Below are 14351 nucleotides of genomic sequence, written 5' to 3'. Positions count from 1 at the left end.
AATGTAGCGCAGCTGTAACTGCTGCAGCATCGATGCTCAAAATGAGTTCCTTTGCCATCAGTTCCCCTTCATAAATTGTGCAGTATTTTGTTTTTCACGCTGAAGGTGCTCTTTGTGTTATATCAACTCAACAACTATTGCAGTGATTTCTCCGACGCTGTCATTGCTATTGCACTGGCAATACGAAGCAGCGCCTGTTTAGGCCTATACCCCTGAGGGTCTGCGTAGCACATTGCTTGTCCCGTTGTGGTCTGCTTTAGAAAAGTTAGTGAATCCTGTGTGACTACATGCATTTTGTGCGCTAGCCACGTCCGTTTTCGGACCTTTACCGCTTGAGATGGAGGGATCATGCCCTGCACGGCTCTCCGCGATTTTACAATGGCTTACTAGGGGAAGCTTTACATCATAGGGGTATGACGTATTCTCTGTATCTCCGCATGCGTTCCTATGGAGGCGCAAAGTGGAGATGGGGCCCCCGGGGGGCAGCCTGACGCTGCCCTTGGGGCTGTGGATGCTACTTCCATCTTGCCCTATTTCCTCAAGGAGATGCAGCGACAAGATCGCAGTACATCGGTCCCCCGTGAGCAAACAGTGGGGCGGGGACGACGGACTGTGCGCATTCCATCCTTGAACGGGGGCCAGCCGGGTCCTCAGAGTAGGCCGCATGTTGAGGGGCGGAGGGCCCCATCAACTGCACTTCCGTTGCAAAATGCACAGACTTGGCGAAAAGTTGACGAAAATTCAGTTAAAGGAGAGTGGCTGGCCGCCTCTCTTGACTCCATCGTCAAGTCATCAGACGCTGTGCCACTGTTGAACCACCTGCGGCTGCTGACTTCTCGTTTGTTCAGCGAAAATCAATGGCTAAAAGCACAAGTCCAGCAGAAGGCTAATGGGACGCGCCAGAACGTGCAGCAGGGGAGGCAACAGCCCAGGCAAAAAGCGCACGAGCAGGAGGCAGCAAGTCTGATGCGAAGAATTATGGAGGAAAATTCCTACTTACAGAGTTTCATAACTTCGAATGCGCGAATTTTGCAGAGTTCAGAGCTGGCAAAGGCCCAGAAAGAGCGCGCCGAGGCTCTAGAGAGCAACAGGAGATTGGAGAAGCAGGCAGAAAGAGACCGACAGGTCATTGTAGAGTTGGAGTTGAAGAGCCGCACCTTCGCTGACGCGTGTGCATGGCTTACCAGCCACGCCAGAATGATCCACGCCAAAGATGCACCCGCCCTCGTGGCTCTCTGGCGCGCGAGAGTGGCAACAGCAAGCGCTATGGAGAAGGGGAGCGTGGTGCCAGAATTCACGAAGGACTTGGCAAGGGCCTATGCAGTTGCGGACTCAGAGGGAGATGCGGAAACATGTTCTGAAGACGGAAGCGACAAGAAGATGAGGGAGGCGCGGTTAATGGCTGCAGAGCTGAGGGAAGCTGAAGCAGTGAGTGAAGCGCGGCATGCCCAGACGCAGGCCTTGCTGGCGGAGAAACGCGCGACCGTAGCGGAGCAGCGCCTTTCTGCTGCTCAAACTGAGCTAAAGGAGCTCAAGAGGGTTATCAGAGAGGCCCCTTCAACCTGCAACAGCGCGTCACACAGTGCGACAGACGGGGAGCAGAAACTCAGCGCGGCTCTCATTGAGAGTCAGAAAAGGGCAGAACTTGCCGAAGAAGAGTGCAGTAAACTTAGAGGTCACTTGGAAGAGCTCCAGAGTGCTCTTGATGCTGCCGCATCAGAGAAAAACAGTCTTGAGAAAGAGACGGCAAACGCCCTGCTTGCTGCTGAGACCAAGCTGAGTACCTTGTCGGCACACCACGCAGAGGCCATTGAACAGTTGCAAGCTAAGCACGCCCAAGAGATTGAGGCGATGAAATGCTCCGCTCGGGAGGCGACACAATTGAGGAAGGAAGTTGAAGACATGCACCAGCAGTGTGCAGAATTGAGCTCCAAGCTGGCTGCAACGAACGCGAAGGCTGGCGAGGGACTTGCAAAGGCATTGTCACCACAGAGTATCGGCTCCCCTACGGCTTCTGATATACCTACGCTTACCTCAGAGCGAGACAGCTACAAGGCCATGGCATTAAGGCTGGAGATGGACATCAAGCGCCTTCACGCTAAAGCAGCAGAGGTAGCGCAGCTGGAGAAGACGGTTGCCGCTTTAAACGCAAAACTGTTGGCGGGCGAGGAACTCAAGAAGGCGTACGAGAATCTTCAAAGCGAAACCCAGCGCCTCAGAAGTAAAGTAGGGTCGTGCAAAGTTGCTGCCAATGGAATAACTGGGCCCAAAACCGAGAGAACTATAAGTGACAATGCGGCACTGACCAAAGAGCGAGATTGCCTGAATGCAAGAATCATATATTTGGAAGAACAGGTGGGGAACTTGCAAAAAGAAAACGAGTCTCTAAGAAATCAGGTTGCTGGCTTCAAGATGGCATCGTGCAAGGCCCTTGAAACAAATGGCAGCGTTGGGCCAGTGCCAACCTCTGACAAATTTTCTGAAATGTCTGAAGAGCGGGACATTTTGAAAACAAGGGTTAGGTTACTCGAGGAACAACTCGCAGCCGTGAACAGCAGCGTGAAAAGCCCCACTCAGGAATCATCGGAATCTAAATGCACCTCACCTTCCAAGTCATCCTCAGAGACCGTGAAGTCTTCACAGTCCAACAAGCCACAACCGCCGGTGCCGAAGCGTAGCTTGGGTCTATTTTCCGCTGACGCAACACTTAATTCAGACACTTACATTCCTTCAGAAGAGGTGGGTGCAAACCGGCCATCCAGAGTCTCGGAACTTCGTCCCGCCAAAGCGCGAATCGGGGTCTTCCCCGCGGGGATGTCTGAAGGCCTGCCGGCGGCCACTCAATCCAGTGCAGATACTGTCCCTCCTGAGACGAAGTGTTCGGCCGAAACTGCACTCCCAAAGAAAGTAGTGATTCCCATGAGTGGGAAGACGCTGCCTAGCGGAGAGCCGAAGACACCAACTAAGGGGCTCCCCGCGGAAACTGCACGCAGACGTGGTTCTACTGTACTTGTGTCTCAGTCTGGTGATGAAGCTTCGTTGTTAAAATATTCAGGGCCCCCAGCTTCAAGGAAGCAGCCGAGTGCATTACCACCGATACCAGTAAAGGCATCCGTTGCAAAGCCCTCACAGGACACATCGGCACGGCGTCAAAGCCAGCATAGCGCAGACAGTGAAGTCGAGGGCGCCTCGCCAAAGACCATAGGGCTCTCAGAGGGCAAGGAGTTGCCGAAGACGTTGCCAATGGAGGTAATGAAGGCCACGCTGTCGGCGCCTTCACTGCAGGGTTCCACTACTGTTGAAGAACAAGCGGTGGTGGAGGCTGAGGCTGTGCCTTCTATGCAGCTAGGACCAGCTGTGGGTAAGAAGTCGCCTGGAACACTGCAGTCATCGATACCCAGCGCCCTGTCTGCAAATTCAGTTGTTTCAGGTAAAGCCAATGGAATTGCAGAAGGACCAGCAACTTGCGCGACTACGGCCAGTTCCGCTCTCGCTAAGGGGCCTGTTGCCTCCGTAAAGGAAGCAAAGATTTCCTCGGTTGGAGTAACCAAGAGGCCTACCGAAGCAACAAAGGTCCCAGCTCCTCCGAAAAAGGCTCCTCCAGTGGAGTCTGCAATGCTGCCTGAGGAGATATTTTCCAAAGAGGCGAAAGAGAGGCTAGAGAGAGAAATGGCTGACCTGCGCAAGCAGGTCGCGGCAGGAGAGGAACTGAAGGCGGCTAATGAAACATTGCAGAGGGAGAACGAGGAGCTACAGGCTAGGCTTAAGGCAGCTGCAGGCACTTCAAAGCGTCCAGGACCCTCCAGTGAAGGGAACGACTGTGTTGAGTTACCTGACTCCGCCCCTTCAGCCTCCTCTGGAAACTACGCAGATGTAGTTAAGCAACGCGATAGCTTGTCAGAGAAAGTAAAGACACTGGAGCAGGAGCTCTTGAACATTGTAGATGCTCATAAGGCGCCATCATCTAGTTCTGAAAGTCGGGAGGAGGCTGGTCCCGCAACCAAAATGCCCCTCTCGCGTAAAGATGCTTCTCATTCCTCGATTACCCTAAGAAAGGCACCTGCACAAGAAGTCTCAACAGCCGGTGAAGAATCTGCAGCTGCAACTGCGCAGGCGCAGGCTAACCTTGACAGTCTGGAGCAGGAAGTTACCATGCTGAGGCAACAGCTTCTCGCCCTTCAGAAACTCAAGGATGAAAACGCAGCGCTCACAGAGGAGGCCGAGAAACTTCGAAAGGAGAATGCAATGCTGAAAAAGCAGATAGAGGAGTTGAAGGCACTTCCAGAAATCGGAGCTCGGGCGAGCAGCAGCCGCGGTGCACCAATGACGGCTGATGGAACTGTTGAGGTAACTAAGGATCGAGAAAGTTTGAACAGGCAGGTGATAGCCGTTGAGGAAGAACTTGCGGCCCCACGCACCGTGGCACAGAACTATGTAGATGAACGGCAGGAGCCAAAGGCTACCGCAGATATGAAGTCTTCCGCAGGGCGTTTGCCTGTGCCACATACCAAGAGACCGCCGTCGCCTATGTCGAAGCCCCTGAAGGCGCTGTCTGTTACAACTAATGACCAAGGCACTTCCATTCAGGATGAGGCGACAGAGCAGGTTGTGCCAAAAGCCTTAGAACGACTCACTGCAGAGGTGAAGCCTCAGGCGTTGCCTCCGAAGGTAGCCAAGACAGGACCTGAGGCATCCCAAACAAAGAATGCACTTCCAGGTGCTGAGGCTGGCACTTTATTGTCGAAGCGTGTGAGCCATGCAGTAACGAAAAAGCTTGCTGGCGGATTGCAGAGCAAGAACGCAGCAATTTCTTCTCCGACACCTTCACCAGAGAACACAGCATCTGCGCCCGAACCTGCTGCAGAGGCTGAGGATGCGAAGCCCGGTGGCTTGGAGGCGTCTTCTGGGGCAGTCCTGCCCGAGGGAATCCCTGCGGATGCGAAGGCCGGTGGCTTAGAGGCGTCTTCTGGGGCATTCCTGCCCGAGGAAATCCCTGCTAAAGGCCCACCGGTGGCATCGTCTCCAGAGCGATTTCATGCATCGTCTAAAGGAAAGGCTGAATCTGCGTTGCCCAAGAAGCTAGGGCATTCGGTGGGAAAGGCATCACCTGCAATTCCCCAGTCTTCCGTAGACATACCGCTTTCTCAAGGTTTTACTGTTTCAGGGGGAGCAGAAGAACATGCAGAAGGAGCGACAGCGTCCACTGGAGGGGCCCGTGCCGTTAAAGATGAAGGCGCTGTTGCTACCACGGAGGTAAAGGCTGTGTCGGTGGGAGGTCCCAAGAAGTTACCCGAGAACACCAAGGTCCCAGCACCACCGAAGAAGGCGCCTTCCGTGGAGCCCTTATTGGTCCCTGAGGGAACTCAGTCAGAATCAGCGCAGCTGAGGGTAGCACAACTCGAGGCGGAGGTGAGAACATTCAAATCAAAGGCTGAAGCCGCAAAAAAGCTCGAGGTCGAGATTGAACGGATGCGGAGGGAGGTTCTTGCTGGCGAAGAAGCGCGGAAGGCGAATGAGATTCTTCAGAAGGAGATGGAGAAACTGCAAAGGCAGCTGACCGAACTGCAGACCAGGGCGCAAAAATGTGCAGAGCCTGGAAGCGGAAATGCACTAGAAGAACGTGATAGGGAAACTCTGCGAGCCTCTGGAGACTTGCAGACAGTGTTGAAGGAGCGCGACGAGCTTCGGGACAGGGTGCGAGTATTAGAAGAGAAATTAGTTTCTACTGGCGCCAAAACGCAGTCTCAGATGGAGCCTTTGCTTAGTACTGAGCCTCCACCAGCAGACGTCCCACGGGAAAGCCTGAACAGCAAAGAGCCTACACAGCTGCTGCGGTATCCATCAAAGGAACAGAAAGCTGAAGTAGCCAAGCTGAAGGCTGGTGGTTCTGTTTCCGCCGACATAGCTACTGAGTTAAGGAAGCGGGAAGAGGACCTCAAGGCGAAAACTGCACAGTTAGAGGAAATTAGAAAAGAGTCTCTTGAGAAGGACAAAATAATAAAAGAAAAGACACAAGAAGTGGAGACGCTAAGGGCTAAGCTGGAAACGCTACAAAAGGAGAAAATGGACGCAATTAAGGACAGCGTCGCCCTGAAGAAAGAGCTTGAGAAGCTGCAGAAGGAGTTAGAGGCTCTTAAGAAGGGAGGCTCGGCTTCTCAAGTCTCTCCTCGGCAAAAGATGGTGACAGCAGCTGAGGAGTCGGCTGCTGTCGCTGGTAAAGCTCCAAAAAGAACTATGAGCTTGACAAAACGAAAGCCAGGGCTCCCGCCTCCTGCGCCGAAGGCTGACCGACCAGATCCACCAGCAGCGGCTGCTAGCGGGACCAGCGAGGAGAAGAAGGAAGTTCCTAACCTTGAGCCGAATGATACAGAGGAGGGGAACTCTGCAACGTCGCACAAGGAAGAACCAGGAAGGCGGCCAAGAGACAAAGTCGCAGCTCGGCAGAAGGGCGACCACACACCTGGAAAAATGAATGGAAGGGAAGTACTGTCGCCTAGGCATAGAGATCCAGACGCTGTAGAAGAAGAAGGCAAAGAAACAGTTGCTGCCGAGAAAGTCTCACCACCGAAAAGAATAGGCTCTTGTGCAGGTAAGGAGGCCACTCTGGAAGATGGCAAACCAGCGATGACACGGCCGTCGTCCCAATCTCAAATAGACTCTTCAGCGAGAAATATCACGGCTCCTAAGAAAGGGGCTTTATCTGTGCTCAAGTCCATGGAAAATACAAAAGTTCCTTCTATGGGAGCATATCCGATGAGAGAGCTCGAAGGCAGTGGGGCAGAGCTGACAACGGAGTTAAAAGAGAAGCTTGAGAAGGAAGTAGCGTCTTTACGAGAACAGTTAGCTGCTGCCGACGAGTTAAGGAATCTTCAAAATACCCTTCAAAAGGAAGTTGAGACACTACGAGGTCAGCTCAGGGCTCAAAGGGCTCAGGAGAAAGCCACTGGGACCGAGAAAGAGGCTGACAGACACATCACGAAGGGTGACTCCGGCAAAGAAGGAGGCCTCGATGTGGAGGAAGCGGAGACACTACGCAGAGAAAGAAATGCTTTGAAGGAAAGAATTGCTGCACTGGAGTCGGAGCTTCGCACCTTGAGGTCATCAGCTGCCAAGGGGGCTCCCAGCACGAAGCCTAAGGGGGCGCCACCGCTCAAGTCGAAGCCCGCGAAGTTTGCGATTCCAACTAAAGCGCATACAGGCTCAAATACAGAAGCGAAGGGTGGAGATGAAAGCTCAGAAGCACTTGAAGGTGGAGGAGAAGTGAGGCCCCCGACGAGCCTTGTGGATACTGAGGCGGCCAAGAAGCGGCCTCAAGACACCAAGCAACACGATTCAGGCGCCTTAGGAACAATGCATCTCGATGGAATTCCTGATAAGGCGAGTCTTCTGACTGAGGAAGTTCTGTCCAAGTCGGACGCAGAAACAGAAGACGGGGACTCCGGGGCTGAAATGTCTTCTGCCGAAGAGCTTGTGGCGGACCTAACAGAACGGTTACATAGGGCGAAGCGGCGGATCCGGAATCTCGTGATAAAATGCAATGCCCTTGTTGAGATGGAGAAGGAGCGGGATTCCCTGCGCCGGAGACTTGAGTCGTTCCAAGCCAAGCGTGAGACTCGCAACATGGATCCTTCGGAAGAAGGCAAGGATAAGGGAGGGATGGCTGTTGCTAAGGCTATGGAAGGGAAAAGCTTTGTGCTGAAATCTGCTTCTGCCGCGGCTCTTCCTGCTTCGGGTATTGCACTAGAAGAAACTGATGACATCAACCACGGCTCAACAGTGGAGACAGGTCTCACTACTCATAGCACTTCGGCTCTGCTGGATGCTCACCCTGAAAGTGACTGGGCTAAGAAGTATGAAGGACTTAAAACGCAGAGGGATAAACTGTACAAGGCATACAAAGCGCAGAAGGTGCAGATCGCGAACCTAGAGGAAGAGGAGGAAACCACCAAGGAAAGGCTAGAAAAACTTGAGCAACTTTATCAGGAGACTAAGGAGGAGCTCGAGATTGCCACAAGACCACCTACTCAGCACAACGAAGCCGAACCCGCTGGTCTGTTGTCGTGGTTCGGTGGTGGAGGACAAGATAGCAAGAGTCCTGAGGAACAGAAGCTTCAGGCGAGATTAGGTCTTCTACAGAGGAGGCTGCAGAAGGCGACGGCGGAAAACGAAGCGCTTAGGAGTGAGCTGTCTCGGCTTCGCGCGCCTTTTACAGAGTCTCTTCGTGGTGCCAAGACGAGGGAAGGTGAAGTGGCGGTTGACAAGCCACAGGAAAGCGCGTCCCAGCGTCCAGATCATGACGCAGCTGGAGGAGGAACTTCGAATAGGCATTTGGAGGAGGGTCCTGCAGCGGGGTCCTCTGGCCTTTCAGTGGATATAAAGGATGCCAGGATGCGTCTTGCTGAGTTCCAGAGGCAAATTGAGCAGAAGTGCCTTCTGATAGAGGAACAGAAAGCTGAAATCGCCAAGCTGAAGGCTGGTGGTCCTGTTTCCGCCGACATAGCTGCTGAGTTAAGGAAGCGGGAAGAGGACCTCAAGGCGAAAACTGCACAGTTAGAGGAGGTTAGAAAAGAGTCTCTTGAGAAGGACAAAATAATAAAGGAAAAGACGCAAGAAGTGGAGACGCTAAGGGCTAAGCTGGAAACGCTACAAAAGGAGAAAATGGACGCAATTAAGGACAGCGTCGCCCTGAAGAAAGAGCTTGAGAAGCTGCAGAAGGAGTTAGAGGCTCTTAAGAAGGGAGGCTCGGCTTCTCAAGTCTCTCCTCGGCAAAAGATGGTGACAGCAGCTGAGGAGTCGGCTGCTGTCGCTGGTAAAGCTCCAAAAAGAACTATGAGCTTGACAAAACGAAAGCCAGGGCTCCCGCCTCCTGCTCCGAAGGCTGACCGACCAGATCCACCAGCAGCGGCTGCTAGCGGGACCAGCGAGGAGAAGAAGGAAGTTCCTAACCTTGAGCCGAATGATACAGAGGAGGGGAAATCTGCAACGTCGCACAAGGAAGAACCAGGAAAGCGGCCGGAGGGTGAATTTGACAAACTGAATGAAACTCCAGAGGGGGACAAACGACAGAAGGAGAAGAAATCGAAGATCTCTGGAGCTGCCACCAACAGTCAGAGCGAATCAAAGCGTGGGAAGTCTCCTAGGGAGGAGGCGAAAAGCACTAAGAAAAAAAAGAAGACGAGAAAGAAGGACGCTTCGTCAGACGAGAGGTCCATCCCGCATTCCGAGGCAGAGAGTGCTGCCAACGAAGCAGATGCAAACGGAACAGCTACAGCACCGACTACGAGCGGTGGGTGGGGATTCAGTTTGTTTGGAAATAGTGAAAGAACTTCTCCTGATGCTTCCAAGGACACCTCACAGCCGACGACGTCCAGCGCGCCTCGTCCATCTTTACTCGAGCTAATTGTAGGCACTGAGACTCCGGTAGAAGCCTCGAAAGACAGCGATGTTCCGCCGTTGAAACTTTCGACTGTGGACGGAGCGGACGACCAGAGTAATGACTCATCAAGTGACGATGAAGAGACTGACGGCGGCATCGCCAGCACTGTAGCCGGCTTCTTTTGGGGATTTTGAATGCAAACAGGCCGGAGAGAACTGAAGCGTTTGTGCTGGAGACAGAAACCCGCAAGTTCATTTCTTCCTAAATCTGAGCAACTCGTGCAGCAGCTTCGCGCCTTCGTCGGATATACGCAATACGCCGCGTTCGATTACGAAGTGCACCACTGCCAGGCTCAGTGCTCACGACGAATGTTTTTCTGTAGATAGCCTTTTCGGTCACGAAAAGACGTTTGTCTGAACGTGCTCATATGGTGGGAGATCGCTATGATGCGAGATGGTAATTAACACTGCGGTTACTTTTAGACTTTCTGTAGTGTTCCTCCGCTACATTTTTACGTTGGCGTGTGAATACGTACGAACAGGGGTTTGCTCCAGTCACCACAGGAGTCGCCTCCTTCCCGTCGTTAGCTCGACTAGACTAGTGACTACGGTAACTCCATGCTGCTAAGTGCCAAGCAATGTTCGCGGGTTTTAAGTGTAGTCAAATATGTTAGTCAGGGCACAGAAGTACCACAAGCTTCCGCTCCCAATTGCTACCAAGTATATCGCGTGACGGTTGACCTCCGCCTAGGAGTCAATATGAAACGCGAAACCAGCTCATTGTCTGTCTGTGGATACTGCGAGCGCCTTACGAACAGGAACACTACTGCCGTGGCACGCCCACCTCTGTGTAGTATGACTACGTTGGCAGCGGTTACAGCATGCACCCTGAGTTTTGCGTTTCTCATTCAGGGCGCTAGCCAAGTAGTGGGACGTTGGAACGATACGATTGCATGCGAAATCTGAGTAGAATTGGTGCAAGTGTACTGGTCTCGTCCAGCATGAATTTTCACACTGCAGATGCGCTCCGTTGGTTGCGACACCTATTTGTTCGCTCCGCTGGCCGGCACCATCCCTTTGATGGTGGCCAGGCCGATAGGCCTACATCGACGGGATTCTGAGTGCAGCAAAAAACTCCTCCACCTTCTGTCTTTGACTGAAGCGATGAAGACTTGTAGGCGGCACAGTGGCAATAGAGCGCGCGGAAGAGACGTGGAGATGATACGTGGAAGTCGATATACGTGCACGTAGGAGACTGGCCGGATGCTGGCCAACGCCCTGCGGAGGTTCTTCCAACTTCTGCAGTGAGCGTCAGGGGAACATTAACAAAAAAGCTTCCCTCCGCCCCCTCAGTCAGCCCACTGGTGCATCATTTCCGGGGAAAAGGCGAACGAGTACCATTTTATTAAAACGGCGAGCCTCTCTCGCAGACTTCTCCGAGCTTCCTTGAATAACAGGTCGAGCGCGAAGCCACCGGACACGCCGAAGGGCTTAAACACTGTAGAGTGTTGCTGCAATCTCCCAGAAACAAGCAGTGTGGAGAGGGAACAGAACTACGACAGTTGCACGCCAGGCCTTACTGAAACAAAGGAGCCGTAGTGCACGAGGGCTGTAGCGAGCCCTCACAAGGGAAACCAGGCGACGAGAGGGGCAATTCCGAAAGGTGGTAATCTTCATTGAAAAATGGACCTCCCGCCTGAGAAAGAAAAACAACACTATTCTCCCTAAAGTATACATAAAGTCGAATCAGCCTTGCGGGAGGGACCCCCGTTCTACACATGGGCCTCAGGCGACTCGGAAGTATCGGCCCATCACTAATGCAGCGTTAGGGTTTCCTCCCCTTGTTCTCTTATCCCTGGCACGTTCGATAGCCAACCTCCTAGCCCTATGCCCTGCAAGAAAGACGTGCTGCACCTGACCTACCCCAAGAAGAGCGTTACTATTGCTGGGTACCTCCACCGCGTGGGGCGGTGGGCAGGCCACGGCCGATGGCATTGCAAGGAGGCCGCAGCCCGTTGCTGACGGTGTTGTATCCCCGGGAGCCGGCGCGCCCCAAATACAGCTAGACTCGCTGACCTTCCCGGGTCCATACAAATCCACGGAGAGAGAAGCTGCGAAGTCAGCCATACAGAAGCAGACGCACGGGAAAATGGCCCAGCAAATGAAAAAATCAATCCCGTCTCTTTACCAGGAAGCCTTCTACGTGGCAAAAGTCGGCACCTACAGTGCAATTTAGCCCCTTGCGTTGAAATGCCCTCCTCAGTCAAGTAAGGTGAAGCCCCCAGAGTTAGCGTTTGGCCACTGGGAGCTATGGAAGTGGATAAGTCCCCTGCATTCCCTCCGGTTAGAATGCTTCCGTTGATCGGCAGGTGCAGAAGGTGCTGCATTGGCAGATCTCCCAAAAGCCCAGCAGTATGGAACTGCAGCGGGTCTTGTAGGTGCGACGTGAGGGGCCGTTGTTTGCCTTCGGCCCCTGAATGCAGCGTGTTCACCGCCTGAGGCCTCACTGGATCTGGGGAAAGGGTCTGGGAGGGCGGCGGATCGATGTACCATGGTTGTACGGAGCCGATCGTGTTCTCTTGAGTTGTGCTAAATCTCAGATAGCCCTCAGCGGGGAACAGCTGTCCTTCCTTTGCCCCGCCTTGGCTGCTACGGTGAGCGGGACCTCCTTGACGTCCAGAAGGAAGACGGCGGACTCCCCGTGCCTCGTTCCAGTGCGAGTTTGTTTGCTGCTGACCTCCGCGAATCCCTGTGAGACATGCGCCTACTGGCGGGGAGTTGGCTAAGACGTGCTGTTGGCGGCTGAGAGGCTGCGGTGGAGCGAACGCTCCACTGGGGGCAGCGGACGAGATGACGGGATTCCTGCGACCGGAGGCTCCTTCACCTGAGAGTAGTGACTGAGCTGTGGCGCGATTCATGAGGCCGACGCTCACCGCCGTGTCTAGAACCAAAGTACACTCCTGTAGAGGCAACGCAAGCACTTTCGAACGTGTAACGTTTGCGGAAGGTCTACCAACGGAGTCTACGGAAGTTCCGTCAACGCAGGTAATCAGAATGAAGAAGGAAAATGAACACCGCACCCCAAACAGGTTTTCAGTTATCTCACGTGGTGCATATGTTGCTCTCTCAGATGGTACACCAGAAGACGAACGGTCTTCTCGTCGATCGCCGGGAGGTCTTGTTTACGATTCGTCCCGACGTTAGCATGACGGCCACGGGGCGGATGGCGGCCTGGACCTCGGGAGTTCGCATCACGCAGAGTCTCGAGGGCCTGAATAGGCTCCCACATGCAGCACACGGAGGGCGTGTACTATTAAGGCATCCTCAAGCTGCCTGAGCACGGAGAGAAGTCCAGGAGTGCAAACGGGACGGCGACCACATAGAAGGAAGGGAAACATGTAACCACGTAAAAACATGACTTACATTTAATACAACCTCGACTGCCTGGGCATGCATTCTCCCCTTGAGGCAACCGAAAACAATGGTGCTCACAGTCTTACTGTCAGCTGCTACCCCTTCTCGGCGCATAATCTGCAAGACGTTGTAAGCCGCCCTGTACTGGAAGGCACCGCAGGCAGCAACAGAAGTAGATTCAGTGTTAACATGCACTTTACAACGCGGGCGAAGTGCAACCACACAACAACATATGCCATACTATAGGATGGCATCCCGCTCATCACGCATGTAGGCAGCCCTGAGAACTGCCTAGCGGCAAACACGTGGGCAAATGTACTTTGACAGCTGAGAAGCACGTCAGAATACCTTTAGCAGGCGTGTCCAAGATCCTGAGAAGTGCTGGAAACGAACCTGTCTGTTCTCTATGCATGCGGCCATTAGACAAGTATACACATGGGCGTTAATTCTGAAGTCGTACATCTTGGGGAGTTGCTTGACCAGTTCAAATGCGACGGGCAGCTGGCGCATGCGACCATGTAGTTTAATTAAGATACTTAGTGTGAAATTTGAAGGCTTTATGCGCTGCGCTTGCATTTCTTGCCACAGCTCCAGGCAGAGGGAAGATCGCTGCAGCCAGGCACGTCAAAACCATACACACAACCATTCACTCTTGCTCGCCGTTAAGACCCTTAGCGGAGCTAGATCCACTGCGTCAGCACTCAAACGTCAAGAACAGGAAGGCGGCAGGGTATGAAATTCTCCGTGTAAGACTACTCGCGCAGGAAGTAGAAAGAGGCCAGCTATAACGTACACCAGAGCGCACGCATCCATCTAGGAGCGAGTTATACAGGACACCATCTGGGTTTATGTTTTTCTGCTTCATTGCCTTGAGCAAGAGGAGGCCTTTGTCCATCTGCCCGTGGGCGCAGTATCCCTTTATGATGGTGCTAAATGTGATCAAGTCTGGCTGAACACCTAAAATGCACCATACAAACAAAAACATACGGTGCTGTCTTGGGCCTTGAAATGCAGGATTTCTAATTCATGTACAAATGAACTCCGATGCATGCATGCATACATCACGCCATCGTGAATATTACGCATGAAAGTATGTAGACCTGCACAGTAACTTGGTGCAGTAAAGCCGAGACTTCCGCACGTACAACACGTAGTACGCAGTAATGTCGCCACCTCCATTACTGCGTAGTGCTGCGGCCTCCTTAGTCTGTCCCAGTTCAAGGAGCCCCATGGCACTGATGAGAACGCCCGTAAACATTTGTTTGTACAGCGTTTGCTGAAGTGCGCATGCGACGCCAAGTCATATCTTCAAGCCGACGCTTACCCTTCTGCAGCATGTCATCCAGCAGTGAAGCCGCGCGGTCCATTGCCCCCACTCGAGCACAGACATCGAGGAGGGAGTTGTAGGTAACAGTGTTTATTTCGACCCCCTGTGCGGCCATCTCTTCAAATAGACTCAGGGCTTGATCTAGCTGAATATACAACAAGAGGGATAACAGTCTCCTGCGCGTAGCATGACCGCTTCACTCCATCTGCCTGCTTCCAAGCTAACCGTATGCTGG

The 14351-nt window shown here is 53.2% G+C and overlaps 2 protein-coding genes across 2 annotated transcripts; one reads left to right on the top strand and one right to left on the bottom strand.

The window, feature by feature from the left end:
• Window positions 1–447: 447 nt before the first annotated feature.
• Window positions 448–9570, top strand: ETH_00026955 (uncharacterized protein; the record flags this gene model as incomplete). The annotated part of the gene is made up of 1 exon (XM_013373093.1): window positions 448–9570. The coding sequence occupies one exon, from the start codon at window positions 448–450 to the stop codon at window positions 9568–9570; it is 9123 nt and encodes a 3040-aa protein (XP_013228547.1).
• A 1381-nt stretch (window positions 9571–10951) lies between these two features.
• On the bottom strand, window positions 10952–14231 carry ETH_00026950 (PPR repeat-containing protein, putative; the record flags this gene model as incomplete). The annotated part of the gene is made up of 7 exons (XM_013373092.1): window positions 10952–11071; window positions 11299–11486; window positions 11600–12335; window positions 12482–12646; window positions 12799–12933; window positions 13583–13746; window positions 14114–14231. The coding sequence occupies 7 exons, from the start codon at window positions 14229–14231 to the stop codon at window positions 10952–10954; spliced, it is 1626 nt and encodes a 541-aa protein (XP_013228546.1).
• Window positions 14232–14351: the final 120 nt, after the last annotated feature.

Source organism: Eimeria tenella, genomic scaffold (genome assembly GCF_000499545.2).
Source record: "Eimeria tenella Houghton genomic scaffold, Eth_scaff12, whole genome shotgun sequence".
Classification (NCBI taxonomy): Eukaryota; Apicomplexa; class Conoidasida; order Eucoccidiorida; family Eimeriidae; genus Eimeria; species Eimeria tenella.
This window is presented reverse-complemented; position numbering and strand designations above follow the sequence as displayed.